Below are 17,127 nucleotides of genomic sequence, written 5' to 3'. Positions count from 1 at the left end.
AAAAAGTTTCTTATAAAGGCTGCTTAATACTCGGTAAATCCTCTTTCCCACAAAATGCCGCTTCTCTCGCCGAAATTCGGCGAGAGGGCTATTTTTGGTGGCGAGTGCTTATAATGATTAATTTGCTAAGGTACTCTACCTGTTACGAAGTAGCATAACTTTCGCTGTTCAAATTCAAGATGGCCGTCGAAGCGGGAAGTGGTTTTCGTGAAGCTCGAGTACTTGTTTTTGATTTGGGGTAGTTTGTTTAAGGCGAAAGAAGTTTTGTTAATACAATTACAAGTTTTAGAGTATATAATATGTGTACCAAGAAAAAAATTACCCTCTAGAACATTTGTTATCAAGCTTATAATGTGGAATTTTGATTTGTTTTGGTGGACATTTTGTTCGTTTTGAACGAATGTAGAAAAGATACAGTAACAGGTCTTGACAGGTATGTGGTTATTTTAGAAGCTTGTGATAGGGAAAGATTGTTGTTGTAGGTATCTAATAGTAATATTATTTTGTGGCTTTATCTCTTTCCAGAGAGCCTTCTTCCCTTTTACTTTGTGTCTACTTCCCGTCTACTTAAAGTTGTTTGAAAGAGGTTGATGAAAAAGTGTAGCAGCAGATTCTGTTATTCTTTGTTTTGTTAAACTTTGACAGGGACGGGAAGAATGTTGGAATCAGTTTTAATGCGTGGGTACTTCCGTCCATTCATTTTTTTCCACTAAAAATGAAATGAAAATTGAATTTTTCCATTTTTCCATTTTTGTTTTTAAATTAAAAATTGAAAAATTAAAAATTGAGATTCAATATCATTTGACGTCAAATTTTTTTCTGGCTGGTTGTGCTCGTCGAAATGCATCAAAATGGCGAAAACTAAAGAAATACCAAAAAACATCGAAATTCAACAAAATAATGGATTCTGCACCCCTGACAACTGCTTCATGAACGAGATTGTGAAGGACAATGATGTGCTACAATGTAGAAGATGCGAAAGGTTTGTCCATTATGCATGCACGGAGCTACCTGCCTATCAGATACAGCTGTGTCTCCAATACAAAAGCCGGCGCTTCGAATGTGCCAAATGTGTTACAGTCACGCCAATTCTTCTGGAAAAGATCAAAACAAGTACAGAAAGAGTGCGTAAGGACAAGGCAACAAATACTGATAAGGTTAATAATGGAGAGCAACAAGGAGATAAATCTACAAACGCTCGATTGGACAGGCTGGAGAAGAAAATCGAGAAACTTTTAGATAAGGAAGATGTCGCTAAAGATAAAAAACAAAGGACATACGCAGAAACTACCAAAGAAGAACTGAAGAAGCAAGAGGTAACTATGAAACAACAGACATATGCTAGCATTACAGAGTTAAAGAAACAAGAGGTAACGATCAAGAACTTCATCAAAGAAGAGAAAGAAGAAGTACGATGGCTGAACCTGACAAAGTGCAATATCATTGTTCACAACATTGGTGAACTCAAACATGAAACCCTTGAAGAACAGCGAACAAGTGATAAAGATTACGTCGAAGAATTTGTGAGCAACCAAATGGGACTAAAGGTAAACATCGTCAGCGCAGAAAGAATAGGAGCTCGAAAGAACGAGATGTTCAGGACGAAACGTTGGCGACCCTTAAAAGTTGTGTTAAGGAATGAAGAAGAGAAACGTCAAATTCTAGCATCAGTCCACAAGCTAAAGAAAATTATAACTGATTTACGAGTAACCGATGATTTTTCTAAAAAAGAACGCGAAACCATCAAAGAATGGCATAGGAACGCAAAAGAGAAGACAAAGTTACAAAAGGATGGCAATCAAATAAAGGTTAGAGGAAGTCCTCGGACTAGACTCTATTTCAAGAAGATCTGCTGTGACTTACGCGTTACTGAAAATGAAATATTGTAAAGACGACTGATTTAGAGGCCAACTGTGCGCCTACAAAATGTTAAATAAATATGATTATTTCATAGAGGTCGATAGACCTGCGAAATATATTACTATAAATAATAATTTTCAATTTTTTATTTTTCTCCTATGTAGGCGAAGTTTCTGCCCTTCTCCTCGTCGTCAGTGAAGTTTTATCATATGTGCCCCGTCCTGTAGGATCGATGGTGATCTTTTGCAGTTATAACAATATTTTAGTCCCGAGATTCTCTTCAGCCCCGGCCGGTCACTCGTCCCCCCGGGGAAAAATCTCTGAAAAAATAATTAAAAAAAAAATGAATTCGTTTTTCAGTTTTCCAGTTTTGTTTTTAAAAATTGAAAACAGAAAAATGAAAAATGGAAATTTTTGTTCTTGCGGGTGACATTTCTGTCATCATGTTGTGCCAATCAAGTTGACGGGGCCTTGAAAATGACAAGAGTGCAGTTTGGTTGCTTGCATAGAGCCATCCTGCCTATCCTTTATATAGCTATTTATAAGAACAAAGGAAATTTTTGGTTTTTATTCACTTTGGGTATGATAAGTGACGTCATCAAAAAAATTTTTGTCAAAAGTCTTATGTGACAAGGATCTTGTGTGCCAAATTTCATCCAAAAAGACCCACTAGATCAAAATTAAGGGGTGGTACAGGAAAAGCCCCCCTAGTTTTGAACCACCCCTAAAAGCCTAGTATGAATAGGGTCAATTCAAAGAAAAACTGTACATCCTTAGAAAAAAGCGCTTATTTTGTTCGAGTGAAATTTTTACCGTGTGAAAACAATCGAAACACTGTCTAAAAGTCCTAGGGCTATTCACGTAAAAAATATCGACTCTTTCGATTACAAGTTTTGCAGGATTTCTTTTAGAAAAAAAATTGAGACACAAAATTAGAGGCTTGTTTTCACCCTCAAGGGGGGGGGGGGGTAAAGGGTCTCCGATGGAGAGTACTTTTTTTCTGGAGGGGATGAAAATTTCCTGGGAGAAATGTACTCCTGGGAGTACCTTTGTCCTAGGAAAAAAGTATCGGTAGTACTTATTTCCGGGAAATAAGTACTGGGGAGCACTTTTTTCGGGGAGTACTTTTTTCCTGTGACACCGGGCTAAAAATAAAAAGACATTGAGCTGTAACGTAATAAGGGTCGGCGTAAAAAGGGCTGATAAGGTACTCTTAGGTTCCAAATAAACGGGGGGGGGTTCGAATAAAAAACGGGGGGGTTGGAAAATTTTATAGATTTTAATAAACGGGGGGGGCCTAATTGCCGGGGGGGTTGGAAATTGTACTTCTGAAACCCAAAAATAAGGTAAAAATAGGCTAAAATCAGGCTATTTAGAGCAAAATAAGGGGCCTTCTCTTTGACAGCTGAAAATATTCTTAGAGATTAATAAACGGGGGGGTCCTAATAAGGTCCGGGGGGGTTGGAAAATTTTCGAAAAATTAACAAGCGGGGGGCCCGTTTATTTGGAACCTAAGAGTAGTCATCTTGAGTCATACGATTATGCTTAAAATTACTTCAGCAAAAAATAGTAATGTAACATAGATTGACTGATTTTTCTGAAAAGAAATTTCTTACGTAATGTAAAATTCCGGGGGTGACAAAGTGGTTTACTTTACATTCTGTTGAATATTGCAAATTTCAAATTACATTTCCTAGTAAAAGTATATATTTTTGAAATCGCCAAGCTTCAAGCTTTCCAAAGATGTAAGAATAACATTTATACAACCTATCTATAAAAAGTTGAATTTTTCTTCTTCATTTTTCTTCATGTTACCTTATCAGGGAAAAAAATGTCGGAGTTTTATTTAGTTGGGGAAAAATTTCGTCACCTAGAGGCATTTTCGTCACTTTCCCCCGACCAAAATTTCAAATTCGTCACTTTTCCCCGATGAAATTTACAATTTAGTCACTTTCACCCGACTAAATTGTCCAAATGAAATGGTTTCCATCACTAGCTCGAAAAAAAGATAATTCGAAGTTTAAAGCACTAATTGGTCCAGCGCGCAGCAGAATGGACCTTTAAAAAGCAACCGATCAAAAAGATTTTGTCTTTGTCGGGGCCTGTGCGCGCAATAAATTAACAAGTCCAGGCTAAACCAACCACCGATCTAGAATTTTCAAAATTGCAACACTCAACTGTAGAACCCTCCAAAATGATTCAGCTATAACCGAACTCGATAAACTACTTCATGATAACTCCATTGATATCTGCTGCATTCAAGAACACCGTTTTGTCCATAAAGATTCAGATCCAGACATTGTTGCTCGTGACCTTGGTTGGTCTACCCTGTTCACAGCTTCAGCCATCCGTAATGACATTGGTGCAGCCATCCACGGTGTAGGAATTGCAATCAACTCAAAAATCCTCCCTCTTCTCTTATCTATCAAAAAAGTTGATGAAAAAATCGTATGTGCCACATTCAAAGGCAACCCTAAAACTATGGTTTACTCATGTTATTCTCCCCACAATAATCTTCCAGAGGATAGAGTTATGGAATTTTATGATAAATTAAGCCACTCGATCGGAAACGTCCCCCTTCATCACTTGTTATTCATCGGTGGTGACATGAATGCCAAAATTGAAGGAAAATATTCTCTCCATGACACAAGCAACCGCAACGGCCAACTCCTGACCGACTTCTTACATCAATTTAATCTCATTGCGGGTAATACAGTCTTTCAGAAACCACTTCCTAAACTCTGGACCCACCGGTCGCCAAATGGTTTTCTCTCTCAAATTGATTTTGTTCTGTATCGCAAAAGATGGCAAAACAGCATCCACGACTGCCAGGCCTTCTCAAGCTCGAACCCAATTGGCAGTGATCACAGGATTGTAACTGCAAGAGTAAAACTTCGGCGCCCTTCTCCGTCAACCTCAAAGAAATTATTCTGGCAATCCCTTACATTCGATAAAACTCTGTCAAAACGCATCGACAATGAAATCGTTTCTCAGTTTACTCACCTTCCCAATATCAATCAAAGTTACACCACTTTCGTTTCAATTGCCAACAAAGTTGGATCAAACCTACTTCCTAAACGTGAACGGAAACCTCCCTCCAACTCTATTGATGCACCTGATGTTGTGGCTGCCCGAAAAGCCACACTCAGATCATCAAAGTCAAATATTCGCACAGCCCAATCAAATCTTCGAAATACCTACGATCGTGTCGAGGACAGGCGCATCAACAGTATCTTAGACTCCTTTGAAACCTCTTCTTCATCAGCAATAAAAAATGCTTGGGACCTGGTCAAAAAGCTTTCTGGAAAGAAGTCCCGTAGTTTTGTTTTTATTGAAGGCACTGATCGTCTCAAGTCTTGGGAAAATCACTTCAAAAATCTTCTGAATGCTGATCCTCTCGATCTAAATAATCTCCCTCCAATTACGAAAGTCTACGATGAATCTTTAGAAATCCCATCTGGAATTATAACCAAAGACGAACTTGATTCTGCTATTGATCAAATGAAAATTGGAAAAGCGCCAGGTTTAGATGGACTCCCTCCTGAATTCTGGAAAATGAAGAATGTTCGCCACATCCTCCTTAAATTCTGTATCGAAACTTTTCTTGGCGATCGCCCTGATGAGTGGGGAATTTCGACTCTTATTCCAATACCAAAGAAAGGTGATCTTACAAAACCTGATAATTATCGTGGTATCGCCCTCTCGCAAATTGCCTCTAAAGTATATAATCGTATTATACTGAATCGCATTCGTCCTGTTGTTGACAAGCTTTTACGCCCAAATCAAAATGGATTCCGTGAAGGTCGATCTACCTCTGCCCATGTGCTTGCTTTACGTAGGATCGTAGAAGAACTTAAAAATCACAAAAAAGAGGCAGTCATTTCGTTCATCGATTTTTGCAAAGCATTTGACTCTATCAATCGTGACCGTATGTTCCAAATTCTCCAAGCCTATGGTATTCCTGAAACTGTAGTCAATGCCATTAAAGTAATGTACCGAAATACTTCTGCCACGGTTACAACCCCAGAAGGACAAACTGATCCTTTCGTAATCAGTACTGGCGTTCTTCAAGGAGACCCTTTAGCACCTTTTCTCTTTATAATCGTTCTGGACTACGCTCTTCAATCCTCAATCACCAGTGACCATGGTCTCACTCTAAAACGTCGTCGAAGTAGGAGACCTCCCCCTGAACGACTGGCTGATCTTGATTACGCAGACGATATTGCTCTACTGGAAAATCATATTCAAACTGCTCAATCTCTTCTTCGTGCTGTGGAGGAGCCATGTCAAAATGTAGGTTTATTCTTGAATGCCAGAAAAACGAAATTTATCCATATCAACCGCACTAACGACGATAAACTGTATTCTTTAGATGGCTCTGAGATCGAACGAGTTGATGATTTTCTATATCTTGGTAGTTACACTGAGACAGATCACGATATGAATGTTAGAATAGCCCAAGCCTGGAATGCACTTCATTCCCTTCGCAAAGTATGGAAATCGAACATTTCTAAATCTACCAAAACCAAAGTATTAAAAGCCTGTGTAGAATCTATACTTCTATATGGCTCGGAATCTTGGACTTTAAACATGTCCCGATCAAAACGCCTTGACGGCACCTACACAAGAATGCTGCGGTCAGCCTTCAATATTTCTTGGAAGAATCACCCAACTATTACTGAAATCTACGGTAAATTACCCCGCATTTCAAATGTTGTCCGTCGCCGGCGCTTAGCCTTAGCCGGTCATGTTTCAAGACATAACGAACCTGCTGGAAAATTGCTCACCTGGACCCCCGAAGAAGATCGACGTGTTGGTAGACCGAACATCACCCTGCGACAAATCCTTGAAGATGACACTGGACTCAGTGGCAAAGACCTCGTTACAGCCATGTCCGATCGTGAAAAATGGAGAAAAGACTTTGTATACTTCACCTAACGGATGCATCAAGTACAAGTACAAGTAAGTACTATGCAAGCAACCAAACTGCACTCTTGTCATTTTCAAGCCCCCGTCAACCTGATTGGCACAACATGATGACAGAAATGTCACCCACAAGAACAAAAATTTCCATTTTTCATTTTTCTGTTTCCAATTTTTAAAAACAAAAATGGAAAATTGAAAAACGAATTCGTTATTTTTTATTTTTTCAGAGATTTTTCCCCGGGGGGGGACGAGCGACCGGCCGGGGCTGAAGAGAATCTCGGGACTAAAATATTGTTATGACCGCGAAAGATCACCATCAGTCCTACAGGACGGGGCACATATGATAAAACTTCACTGACGACGAGGAGAAGGGCAGAAACTTCGCCTACATAGGAGAAAAATAAAAAATTGAAAATTGAATCTCAATTTTTCATTTTTCAATTTTTAATTTAAAAACAAAAATGGAAAAATGGAAAAATTCAATTTTCATTTCATTTTTAGTGGAAAAAATTGAATGGACGGAAGTACCCACGCATTAGTTTTATTGATGAAACCCAATACGAGGGGTAAATCACTAAAAATTAGGTGTACGAGATTTTGATTTCTTTTTGATTTTTGATTTCTTTTTGATTTCTTTTTGATTTTTGATTTTTTTTTGATTTCTTTTTGATTTTTGATTTCTTTTTGATTTCCTTTTGATTTCTGATTTCTTTTTGATTTCTTTTTGATTTCTGATTTCTTTTTGATTTCTTTTTGATTTTTTTTTTGATTTTTATTTTGATTTCTTTTTGATTTCTTTTTTATTTCTGATTTATTTTTGATTTCTTTTTGATTTTTGATTTCTTTTTGATTTTTGATTTTTGATTTTTTTTTTATTTCTTTTTGATTTTTGATTTCTTTTTGATTTCCTTTTGATTTCTGATTTCTTTTTGATTTCTTTTTGATTTCTGATTTCTTTTTGATTTCTTTTTTATTTTTTATTTTTTTTTTGATTTTTTTTTTATTTTCGATTTTTTTTTTTAATTTTCATTTTGATTTCTTTTTGATTTCTTTTTGATTTCTTTTTGATTTCTGATTTCTTTTTGATTTCTTTTTGATTTCTTTTTGATTTTTGATTTCTTTTTGATTTCTTTTTGATTTTTGATTTCTTTTTGATTTCTTTTTGATTTTTGATTTCTTTTTGATTTCTTTTTGATTTTTCAAAAAGGTGTACGTGATTTTTTTCAGTGATTTACCCTCGACCCAATATGTCTCACTTTAACTAACCTGAAGAGGTTCTTTAGAAACACCGGAAACAAATAGGTATACTTTAGGCGTACAAACTTTCGCCAGCAGAAACTTTCGCGAGGACAAAAAATCGCGAAATTCACAACATTTACTTTCGCGAATTTAACGGAAAAATATTTTTCGCGAGCATAAACTTTCGCGAATCAAGACCTAAAATTGAGAATTTTCACATCAAAAAAATGGCTTAGAGGGACAAATACTTCTTGGATTGGCTTGAAACATTTGTCCTTTGACTTATTAGTTATTTAGCAGGCTAAAAAGTGCCATAAAAGTTACATTTTATTCAAAGTTTGAAGTTTTACAGATTTTCTATTTTGTCAAGAATTTTTCGCGAGCATAAACTTTCGCGAATGGCCCTTCCTAGAATTTTTAAAGACATTTACTTTGGCGAAAAGGGCCAAAATTCGCGAAAATCGCGAAAGTTCTGCTCGCGAAAGTTTGTATGCCTAAAGTAGTGAAATTTTTTTAAAAGTTTTTGAGAAATTCAAATTCGTTGACTCAAAGCTCTAATATCGAAACATTCAAAAATAGAAAAAATCATTCGAAAATAAAAGAAACATTCGAAAAGGCGTGCCTGTGACAAAATGGAATCCGTCTGACACTGGAATGTCTTCACTTTGATTTCTTTTGTTTATCTTTTAACTCGCATTCGAGTTCCCATAAAACTTAACAACTCGCCAAATAGCACGAGTCGGCCACCATAAGAGCCACCGTAGCGGGAAACCAATCCATACACTATTAAGCAGACCTATAGGAAGTATAGGTCTGCGAATCAGACTAGGCAAGGGTATACTGATGGTGAGACTGAGCACATGGTATAAAAGAACTTTCACAGCTTCCAAAGGGATTTCCCTCCCAATTTTTGGTATCTCACATTTTGGGTTTTCAGAATGTTTTCTTCAGGGAGGGTTGGAACTACGGTCAGACTGCAGGACAGTTGTTTTTCGTACTCAAAAATCAGGGAAATTAGTCGAAACAAGGATATTATCAATAATTGGTAAAAAGTTGAGTTTTTTAGTTCGGAAATAAATATACTAAGCGAAAAGTAGCGTTAGCTGATCTTCATAAGCGACATTTTCAATAAGTCTAACTACGGTCAGAATCAGTTTACTATTTTCTTTATAAGAACCAGTAAAATCTTTCTGAAGCTCGACTGTTCTAATTTTTTTTGCAATTCAATTCTCAAATTGTTCTTATCCTATTCTTATTTCTGGAGCGTAATTGAGGTATTTTAGGCGTTATACCCAATTTTTACTGCTTTAACCCCTAAATTGCTTGAAATTGAGTAATTTCAGGCTCAGCATTGTTATTAAATTGTTCTTATTTCTTGGCGATTGTGAGCCTCATTGTTTTTATAAAATTGTTCTTATAAAAAAAGTATAATATGAGAAACTAAACACTTACTGGTATTTTAACCAACACTGTTATTAGTTAACATCGAAGCATCGCATACAGGTCTCTGTAGCCACTTTTTGAAATATAAACTAAACAAAAATAAATCGCTGTTGGGAATGCATTGTTCATTTCCACGGGGAGGGAGTTTTCTGCTGAGGAGCAGAATCTGCCCTCTTGGAAATCCGGAATTGGCACCAGAAATATTTGGTGGTAAATTTTCAGCCCTCGTTTTGACGGTGTGAGATATCTGGATATGGAAAAATTAACGGAATGGAGTAATAGGGTATAGTACACTTTGTAATACGACCATGCCTTGCAGCCCAGGCAATATGGGGTACTTACCCCCACCTTACCGGTGAACAAGGTCTTCAACTGTTTTTGGGATCCCACACATCTATATTTTGGAAATCATAATGGTTTTCAAACTGTATAACACTGTCTGGCCAGATTCTTCAAATTTTGTTGAATTTTGTTGAATTTGTAGACGGAAAAGCCTCTTTTTGCACCTCGCTAATGACGGAAACCTGTCAAGGACGAAAAAACTTTGAACACTGTAAACGGGTTATCGTCGCCTGGTTTCCGAGCTAAATCCCCTTCCTTTGGTGACCCAAGAAGAGTATACGTGTAATGAAATATCCTTCAAGATTCATGAACGGTTGGTGACGTGACCAAAATTTAATTTTGGTCAAATTCTATGTATTGGGCTCTTCCAGAAAAAAAAATTGAATATGAAGGGTGGGGGATATAACATTTCTTGGAAATTTACCCCCCCCCCGGAAAACAGATCTCACCCTCCGGACAAGCACAAGTCAACCTCCGGACATTCAAAATTACCCCTAAACAGAGCAAGTTTTCCCCCTAATCAAGGCAAATTTTCACCCGGACAAAATATCCAAAATATCCAATGTATCCTCCGCCCCCTCCATGTACAAATACTTTCTGGAAAAGCCCATTGGGAATATTTGTAAGAAGTTAATGAAGAAATATGCCTTTGGTAAAAACAAGACAGGCAGCAGCGTTTCAGCTAAGGTAAGAACATGTTTCAAATCCCGAGAATAACATTACGTGTTTATTCAAAATAATACTTGTTTACATATAAATATCGCATTTAATTACAAAATTGATAAGAGATCTTTATCATTTGGTGGAAAAATAATATCGAAGTAATAACAAAGAGCAAAGACTTAGAAGACCCATTCAACAGTGTTAGGGTCATTCTCACAATCTTTGAAAGGGAGTACGTCAAGGTCACCATTGTCTTTGCATACCCAGCACATGACATTCTTATGACTGATGTGTTGACCTGTTTCAACGTGTAAATCGTGTCCTGAAATATAATACAGAATAAAGAATACACATGGAATTCCATACCCTAGTACACCACAAACATGTATGCCATCGTGGACTTTTTCCTTTCCTGTGTGAGTCTTTTTCTAGTGATTTCTATCATTTTCTTGGGATCTTTCTCAGGGACAAGTTACGGGATAACTTTGTGCTCACTTTATCTCTACCAAGAAAAAGTTAGTACACACCGTTGTGCCTGACATGAAATCGTGGAAACACTGAATATGCCCGTTTTGATTCCTTTAGAGCTGCTAAAAAAGGAAATATCGGAAAATTTGGGCCGGGCTGGGCTGTGCTTGAAAAAAATTGCGTGATTTCTGAAAGGCCTGGATTGTTCTAAATTTGTTCTTATGTATGTTTTGATCAAATTTCAAACGCATGTTCTTATAAAGTCATTATTCTTATTACACTCACCTTTAATGCAAGTTCCTTCACTCTGACCGAGAATGACTCCAAAAATGACAATTACGACAATCAAATTGAGACGAAACATCTTGGAAAACCAATCGAATCGAATCGAGTCCTCAAATACTAAAATCAATTTTCAATATCTACAGTCTTAGTTTACAGGGAGATTTTTCAACCAACCGAAATATTATTTGCACAGGGTTAATTTCTAGAAAAAAATTTACAGAATTTTCACAAAATGGATAATATTAGTTTGAAACCTTTGAGTTAATCACAAAAATGCAACAAACAGCAAAATAATAAACTGAAAATGTTCAGAAAAGCTAAAATCCATTGGTCTTTATAAAAGATTTTGCAGCATGATTGAGTAGGGTACTTACCTAGGCAAAAGATAATCAGTAATTTGGATGTCCAACAATGAAAACCTCTATTTATATGTGCGAATTCTAAAATTCTTACTTTTTGATTCTTCAGCTCCATGGAGATAGAAGCAAATTCTTAACACTTGCTAGGTAAAATTTATCATGTCGAATATTCGAACGTTCACACATTTCAAAAACAAACTTTGCACTTTGTATTTCCCTAATTTTCAAATCTGGGTTCAACCATCCCTACCTCGTTTAAATCGATCATAAGCAAATACGATCGATATTTTATCAGACAATCAACAAGAATCTTATATGCTATAAAATCGATAAAATCGTATGTTTATTATCGATAACAATCCTCTTCATAGATAAGTCGATATAAATTGATAACACGAGTCTTAGTTCAGTTTTACGAAAAACCTAATCTCCGAGCAGATCCTGATATTCTGCGCATGACACGTATTCACTTTAAAGGCCATGGTTCTGTAAGAGAATCTGCCCAGGTTGGCGAATTGCTTTGATCTTTTCCATCCAGATTTTGGATGATATTAAATGAGCTTTTTGTGCCCGGTGATTGGTAAAAAATTGAGCCCAGTCTCTTTCATAAGCAAAAAGCAACGCGGTATTGAATGTTCGCAATGTCCCTTTAGAGCGTGGTATGCGCGGAATGCATGATCTGTTATGAGATCACGAAAATTCTTGTAGATAAAGGGAGATACATTGTAAAACCCTCAGCTCAGAAACTTGCTACCAATAAACCGGGGAGGAGGAAGTTTAAATTACCAGGCCCCTGAAAACGAGCTAAAGAACAAATGCAACGCAGTTTTTGAGTCTGATCAAGACAAGGAAATTCTCACCATCAAAACAAAAAAAGACAAAAAAGTATTTACATAATAGAATATTTCTTTTCAAATCAACTGAAAAAAATGATATTTATTTCATATTCTTTCTTCACTTTGTTTAGACATCAACAATTTTGGAAAGCGCCACTGTCACATTTGAAACACATACCATGAGTATGAACAACTGCACCATTAGGATGAATTTGACCAGCTAAGAAAATAAGATAATAATGATTTATAATATTTGATTAACGATTATTATTTACCCAAGACAAAAATAGTCCTTTCGAAATATTTCGTTCGCCACTAGATTTGAAAGCTAAATCGATTGCTTCTAATTCTAATGATTGAAAAATCTAAATTTGATTGAACAGCAACAATCCGCGTTTTGCGCACTCGTGGAGACCAGCACCTTCAAACATAGATGAAGGTCATTCTCGAACTTTTCTAGCAATGCAGTTATAGATGGAGGAAAAAGAAGCAATTTCATTGGTCAAAATGATAACTTACTTCCGAAGAAATCGCACGAGCCATCAGCTGGCTTTGGTTGTGGTGCAGCATCGACTTCAACAGAAGAATATAATGTGCCGATGATCAGCATTGATACCAACAAAAAACGAAACATCTTTGTGAACGCTTTTGAACTGTCGCTGTTAGGATGAAGAAAAAAAATTGATTAGGAACTTGAGAGCGAAAGATTTGATACCTTGCTGGCAAAAATTAATTACCAAAGTCTGCTTAGACTACACAATGCATTGGCGAATTATGTTACGACAATATGGTTTGCAGACCGCAATATACGAAGTAAACAACATAGACAAAGGAGGTTATTCATTCTATAAAAAGGACTTTATTGTTTTGTAAACAAGACATGCCGACAATATATTGCCGACATCTTTACGGTAATATTACCGGCACTCACCAACTTATTGTTTGACAAACATACATGTAGTGTATGTAGTTATACACGAATCACAAATTACGAGTTTTTAGTTAAGTATTGCTCAAAGCCGACCAACTAAAGTGGAAATTCTTTTGCCTAACGAAGTTTACCGATCCTTCTATCCCATTAGCATATCTATCATTTGAGTAAATTTATTTTGATTTCAATGTCAGCTTTCCAAGGACCAAACAGCTGATTGGTTGTAAGTGCCATAAAATCAGTCAATATGTCACTTTCAACCAATCAGCTGTTGGGTCCGTGGAAGACATTGCAATAGTGCATATCATGAATAGACTTTAGTATTTCCCAAAGTAAAAATTCCGAATAGTGAAAACTATATTTACCTGTTTTACTACTGCTTGCTTTTCCTTGTTTTCAAAATTGTAGAATGAAGATAGACTACCAATAAATTTACACTTTTATAGGTGGTTGGAACGATCTCTTTTTCTGCCTTTTTTTGGATTAGTAACATACTCTGTTTGAGCTAATTAGAGGGTTTTGATTAGAAAAATATCATGGGCTGTCCAACCATGGAAATCTTTTGACTGGTAATCAAATTTTATCAAATATTCGCGATTTATAATAGATACAGGGTTTAAGAAAATCAAGCCAAAGAACTAAATTTAGCGATATAGTGTTTTTTGATATACTATTTCAAAATACTGCTAACAAATTCTTTTAAAAAAGAATGTTAATTTCCCATAGAAACTAAACAAATTTGATAAGTATTTCGGCTAAATAAAATCATTGAAAGGAATGATAATTTTTTGTTCGGATTGTAACCAATGAAAGATTTTTCCTTTTTAATCCCAATTATCAGATTAGTGATTTTAAAACAAACTTTATTTCCGCTAGTTTTCTGATATATACAATCTAATAGTCAAACGTGTTAGAAAAGTGGGAGTTTATCCCCTTCATTTTAAACAATCTTTTAACCTCGAAGTGTGAAGTCGCTAAATAATTTTGCCAAGAAGCTAATTCGCAACAGAACATAAAGACGAAATATTCTTTATAACAAATTTGTTTGAAATAAATTTGAAATATTAACACAAATCTGAAAAGCGCTTGGATAATGATATTCGAGTCGTAAAGTCTAGGATCTCAAAAGCCCGAAATCATTTTCATCTTTGTCCAAAATCCTATGTTTTCCTGATTCCTTGGTCTCTGAATGTAATTGGTTAACTTCTTACCCGAAGCAATAAATCCGTTAACAATTTAGAGTGTCTGTTATAAGCTCTGAGTTGAGAGTAAAGTCAATTTGTCTCTTCAAAAGTGATTAATTTCTCTTAGTAATACACGACATATCCATCAGTGTTATCTTGAACCAAATTCACCAACGCGTCACGCCCAAATCGGTTTCGACTACGCCCTTTACGTCTTGGGCGGACTGACCTAGCTTCTTCTTCATTTTTGCTTTCCTCATCAGCTTCGCGTCCAAAACGGCGGTTTCCAAAACGGCTCTTCCTTCTCGGTCTGATAGATCTTGCTTCTAATTCAGATTCTTCCATTTCTCTGCCAAATCTATTGCGGCTTCGACCCTTACGTCGTGGGCGGATAGAACGAGCGTCATCTTCTTCAGCGTCACGTCCCAATCTGCGGCGCCCGAAACGTCTTCGAGGACCAATTGACCGGGCAGCTTCTTCATTTTCAATCGAATCGTCAAACATCATAGAACGCCCAAATCTTCGACTTCCAAAACGCCCCCTTCTTCGAGGGCGTGTTTCTCTGGCTTCTTCTTCATAAGATTCTTCAACTTCATTAGAGTCCACCTCACGTCCAAATCTACGGTTACCGAAACGGCTTTTTCTTCTTGGACGAACAGACCTGGATTCCATGTCGTACTCAGTTTCGTCCAATTGATCATCAGCGCTGCGTCCAAATCTACGGTTACCGAAACGGCTCTTTCTTCTTGGACGAACAGACCTGGTTTCCACCTCGTTTTCATCTGACTCACGCCCAAATCTACCGCTACCATAATGCAACTTACTTGTCGGGCCAACGGACCTTGTTTCCAATTCGCTTTCAGCAAATGCGATGACGTCATTAACTAAATCATCTGCTTCACGACCAAATCTACGGTTGCCGAAACGACTTTTTCTCCGCGGACGAATGGATCTTTTATTGTTTCCTTCACAGAGTCGTGCTGGACCAATGTATTTGGCGCCATGATAACACACAACGCATGCATCAGCGAATTCAGCTAATTCATTTTCGGATAGCTCGGTACCTATAAAAGATATCGGATCAGCAAACTCATTTTCAGTTTAAAAGGAGGCTTATGATTAAGACAAAAGCATCATTTTTGAAATAATAAATTCCTAAAATTAATTAGTGGAATGTCTCGGATGGGGGGAAGATTACGAACAAATAATTAAAGAGGAGCGCTTATTAGCGAAGTTAAGTATCCATAGTTAAATCTCGGCAACGGTCGAATTTCTTGTGGCCATGGCAACAAAAACCAGGCCGAAATTCTGTCGTCGTGATTCATCTAATGATACTTAACTCGAGAATAGAGTAATCAATCCGTAAACCTTTCCAGATGATCATGCTGGACTTAAATAATTCATGGTTTGCCGTCACCCGACCCTAGATTTTGGAGGTTATTTTTGGAATTTTTTTTTATTTTGGTCATTTGGTCTACATTTTGTAATTTTTGAAGAAAAAAAGATCTCTTCGAAATAGCAATAAAAGTTTTTAGGTCGGCAAGTTTAGAGAAGAGTCGGTCGGCTGACGGCAAACAAATATTTTTTTTAAGTCCAGCCTCATGAGTCCACGTACCTCTGAATTGACATTTCGCATGCACTTCGAATACAATATAGCAAGCAACCACCAAAATGATATGAATTGATCTCATTTTGTCTGTAACAGAAGATAATTAAAAGTATAGTGTTACAGTTGATGCTCTCTAATTCGACGTTTTACTTTTCTATAGGCTCCCTTATTCGATGAAATTGAAATTCCCCGTCAACAAGAAACTTTCATAAACGATGCTCCCTTATTCCATAAGCTCCTTTATTCGATGAAAGTCCGATTTCCCTTAGAGATCGAATTAGAGAGCGTCAACTGTATATAGAAAGTAATCTGCACCGAGACTAATTCTCGCAGTCGAACAAATCGTTAAAATAGTCAGGAGAGTTAATTTTCGAATCAAGACTTGAAAATCTTTCAGAGGACACCGAAATAATAATCTTAAAGGGCGGGCTCCACTTCCGCACGACATGAGCGAAGACTTTTTGACGTTTTTGTAAGGTTATTGGTCGGTTAAAAAATGAAGCAATTCCATTGGTCACAATTGACGTGACGGATGAAAAAAGTTCAATTTTTTTTGTTCACGCAAAACTTTTTTATGGCGTGATCTTTTCTTCAGGCAAAAAAAGTTAAGAAAATAACTGTCACCCATTTCGCGCGAAAGTGGACACCGGCCTTGCGTTAAAAAAGCGTTATAAATCCAAATACCAAAAGGCTACCAATACAAATTCCTGTGTACTTTTGAAAAAAAACGACATCTCACCTAGGTCAGTGTAAAGTCTGCTTCGTACATTGAACTCTTCCCCAGTAAGTAAATCTCGATATTTCACTGTTTTATAGTTATTATAAGGACAAAACAAAAAGCGAAAAATATTATAAGTAAAGAATATTTCCGTGGATTTTAATCAAATTAAGAAATTAAAATAAGTCCAGCAGCGACTTTTTCCTGCTCCTTTTATTTAGCAATAAACTTCTTTTTCTTAGTAGCAAACAGTGCAATTTGCCC

General features: G+C 36.6%; 1 protein-coding gene and 2 long non-coding RNA genes across 3 annotated transcripts; all 3 read right to left on the bottom strand.

The window, feature by feature from the left end:
• Positions 1 to 10,515: 10,515 nt before the first annotated feature.
• Positions 10,516 to 11,615, bottom strand: LOC136815860 (uncharacterized). Its single transcript, XR_010847772.1, has 3 exons — positions 11,601 to 11,615; positions 11,227 to 11,428; positions 10,516 to 10,795 (listed from the first exon to the last, which is right to left on the bottom strand). It is a non-coding gene; the product is annotated as an uncharacterized lncRNA (long non-coding RNA).
• Positions 11,616 to 12,473: 858 nt separating this feature from the next.
• On the bottom strand, positions 12,474 to 13,823 carry LOC136815859 (uncharacterized). Its single transcript, XR_010847771.1, has 3 exons — positions 13,718 to 13,823; positions 12,941 to 13,080; positions 12,474 to 12,641 (listed from the first exon to the last, which is right to left on the bottom strand). It is a non-coding gene; the product is annotated as an uncharacterized lncRNA (long non-coding RNA).
• Positions 13,824 to 14,366: 543 nt separating this feature from the next.
• LOC136815873 (antho-RFamide neuropeptides-like) lies at positions 14,367 to 16,998 on the bottom strand. The gene is made up of 3 exons (XM_067072320.1): positions 16,885 to 16,998; positions 16,152 to 16,232; positions 14,367 to 15,600 (listed from the first exon to the last, which is right to left on the bottom strand). Exons 2-3 carry the CDS (start codon positions 16,225 to 16,227, stop codon positions 14,660 to 14,662), a joined length of 1,017 nt encoding a protein of 338 aa, XP_066928421.1. The 5' UTR covers positions 16,228 to 16,232; positions 16,885 to 16,998; the 3' UTR covers positions 14,367 to 14,659.
• Between the last annotated feature and the right edge of the window lie 129 nt (positions 16,999 to 17,127).

This window comes from Clytia hemisphaerica, unplaced genomic scaffold (assembly GCF_902728285.1).
Source record: "Clytia hemisphaerica strain Z4C2 unplaced genomic scaffold, Clytia hemisphaerica genome assembly, whole genome shotgun sequence".
NCBI lineage: Eukaryota > Metazoa > Cnidaria > Hydrozoa > Leptothecata > Clytiidae > Clytia > Clytia hemisphaerica.
Note: the sequence above shows the minus strand (reverse complement) of the source record. Positions and strands in the feature narration are given on the sequence as shown.

What these genes read in the sequence shown, in the direction of transcription:
- LOC136815873 (XM_067072320.1), bottom strand. Translation starts at nt 16,227, where the DNA reads ATGAGATCAATTCATATCATTTTGGTGGTTGCTTGCTATATTGTATTC. An exon ending in TGCGAAATGTCAATTCAGAG is followed by an intron (nt 15,601 to 16,151) that starts GTACGTGGACTC and finishes TATCTTTTATAG; the next exon opens with GTACCGAGCTATCCGAAAAT.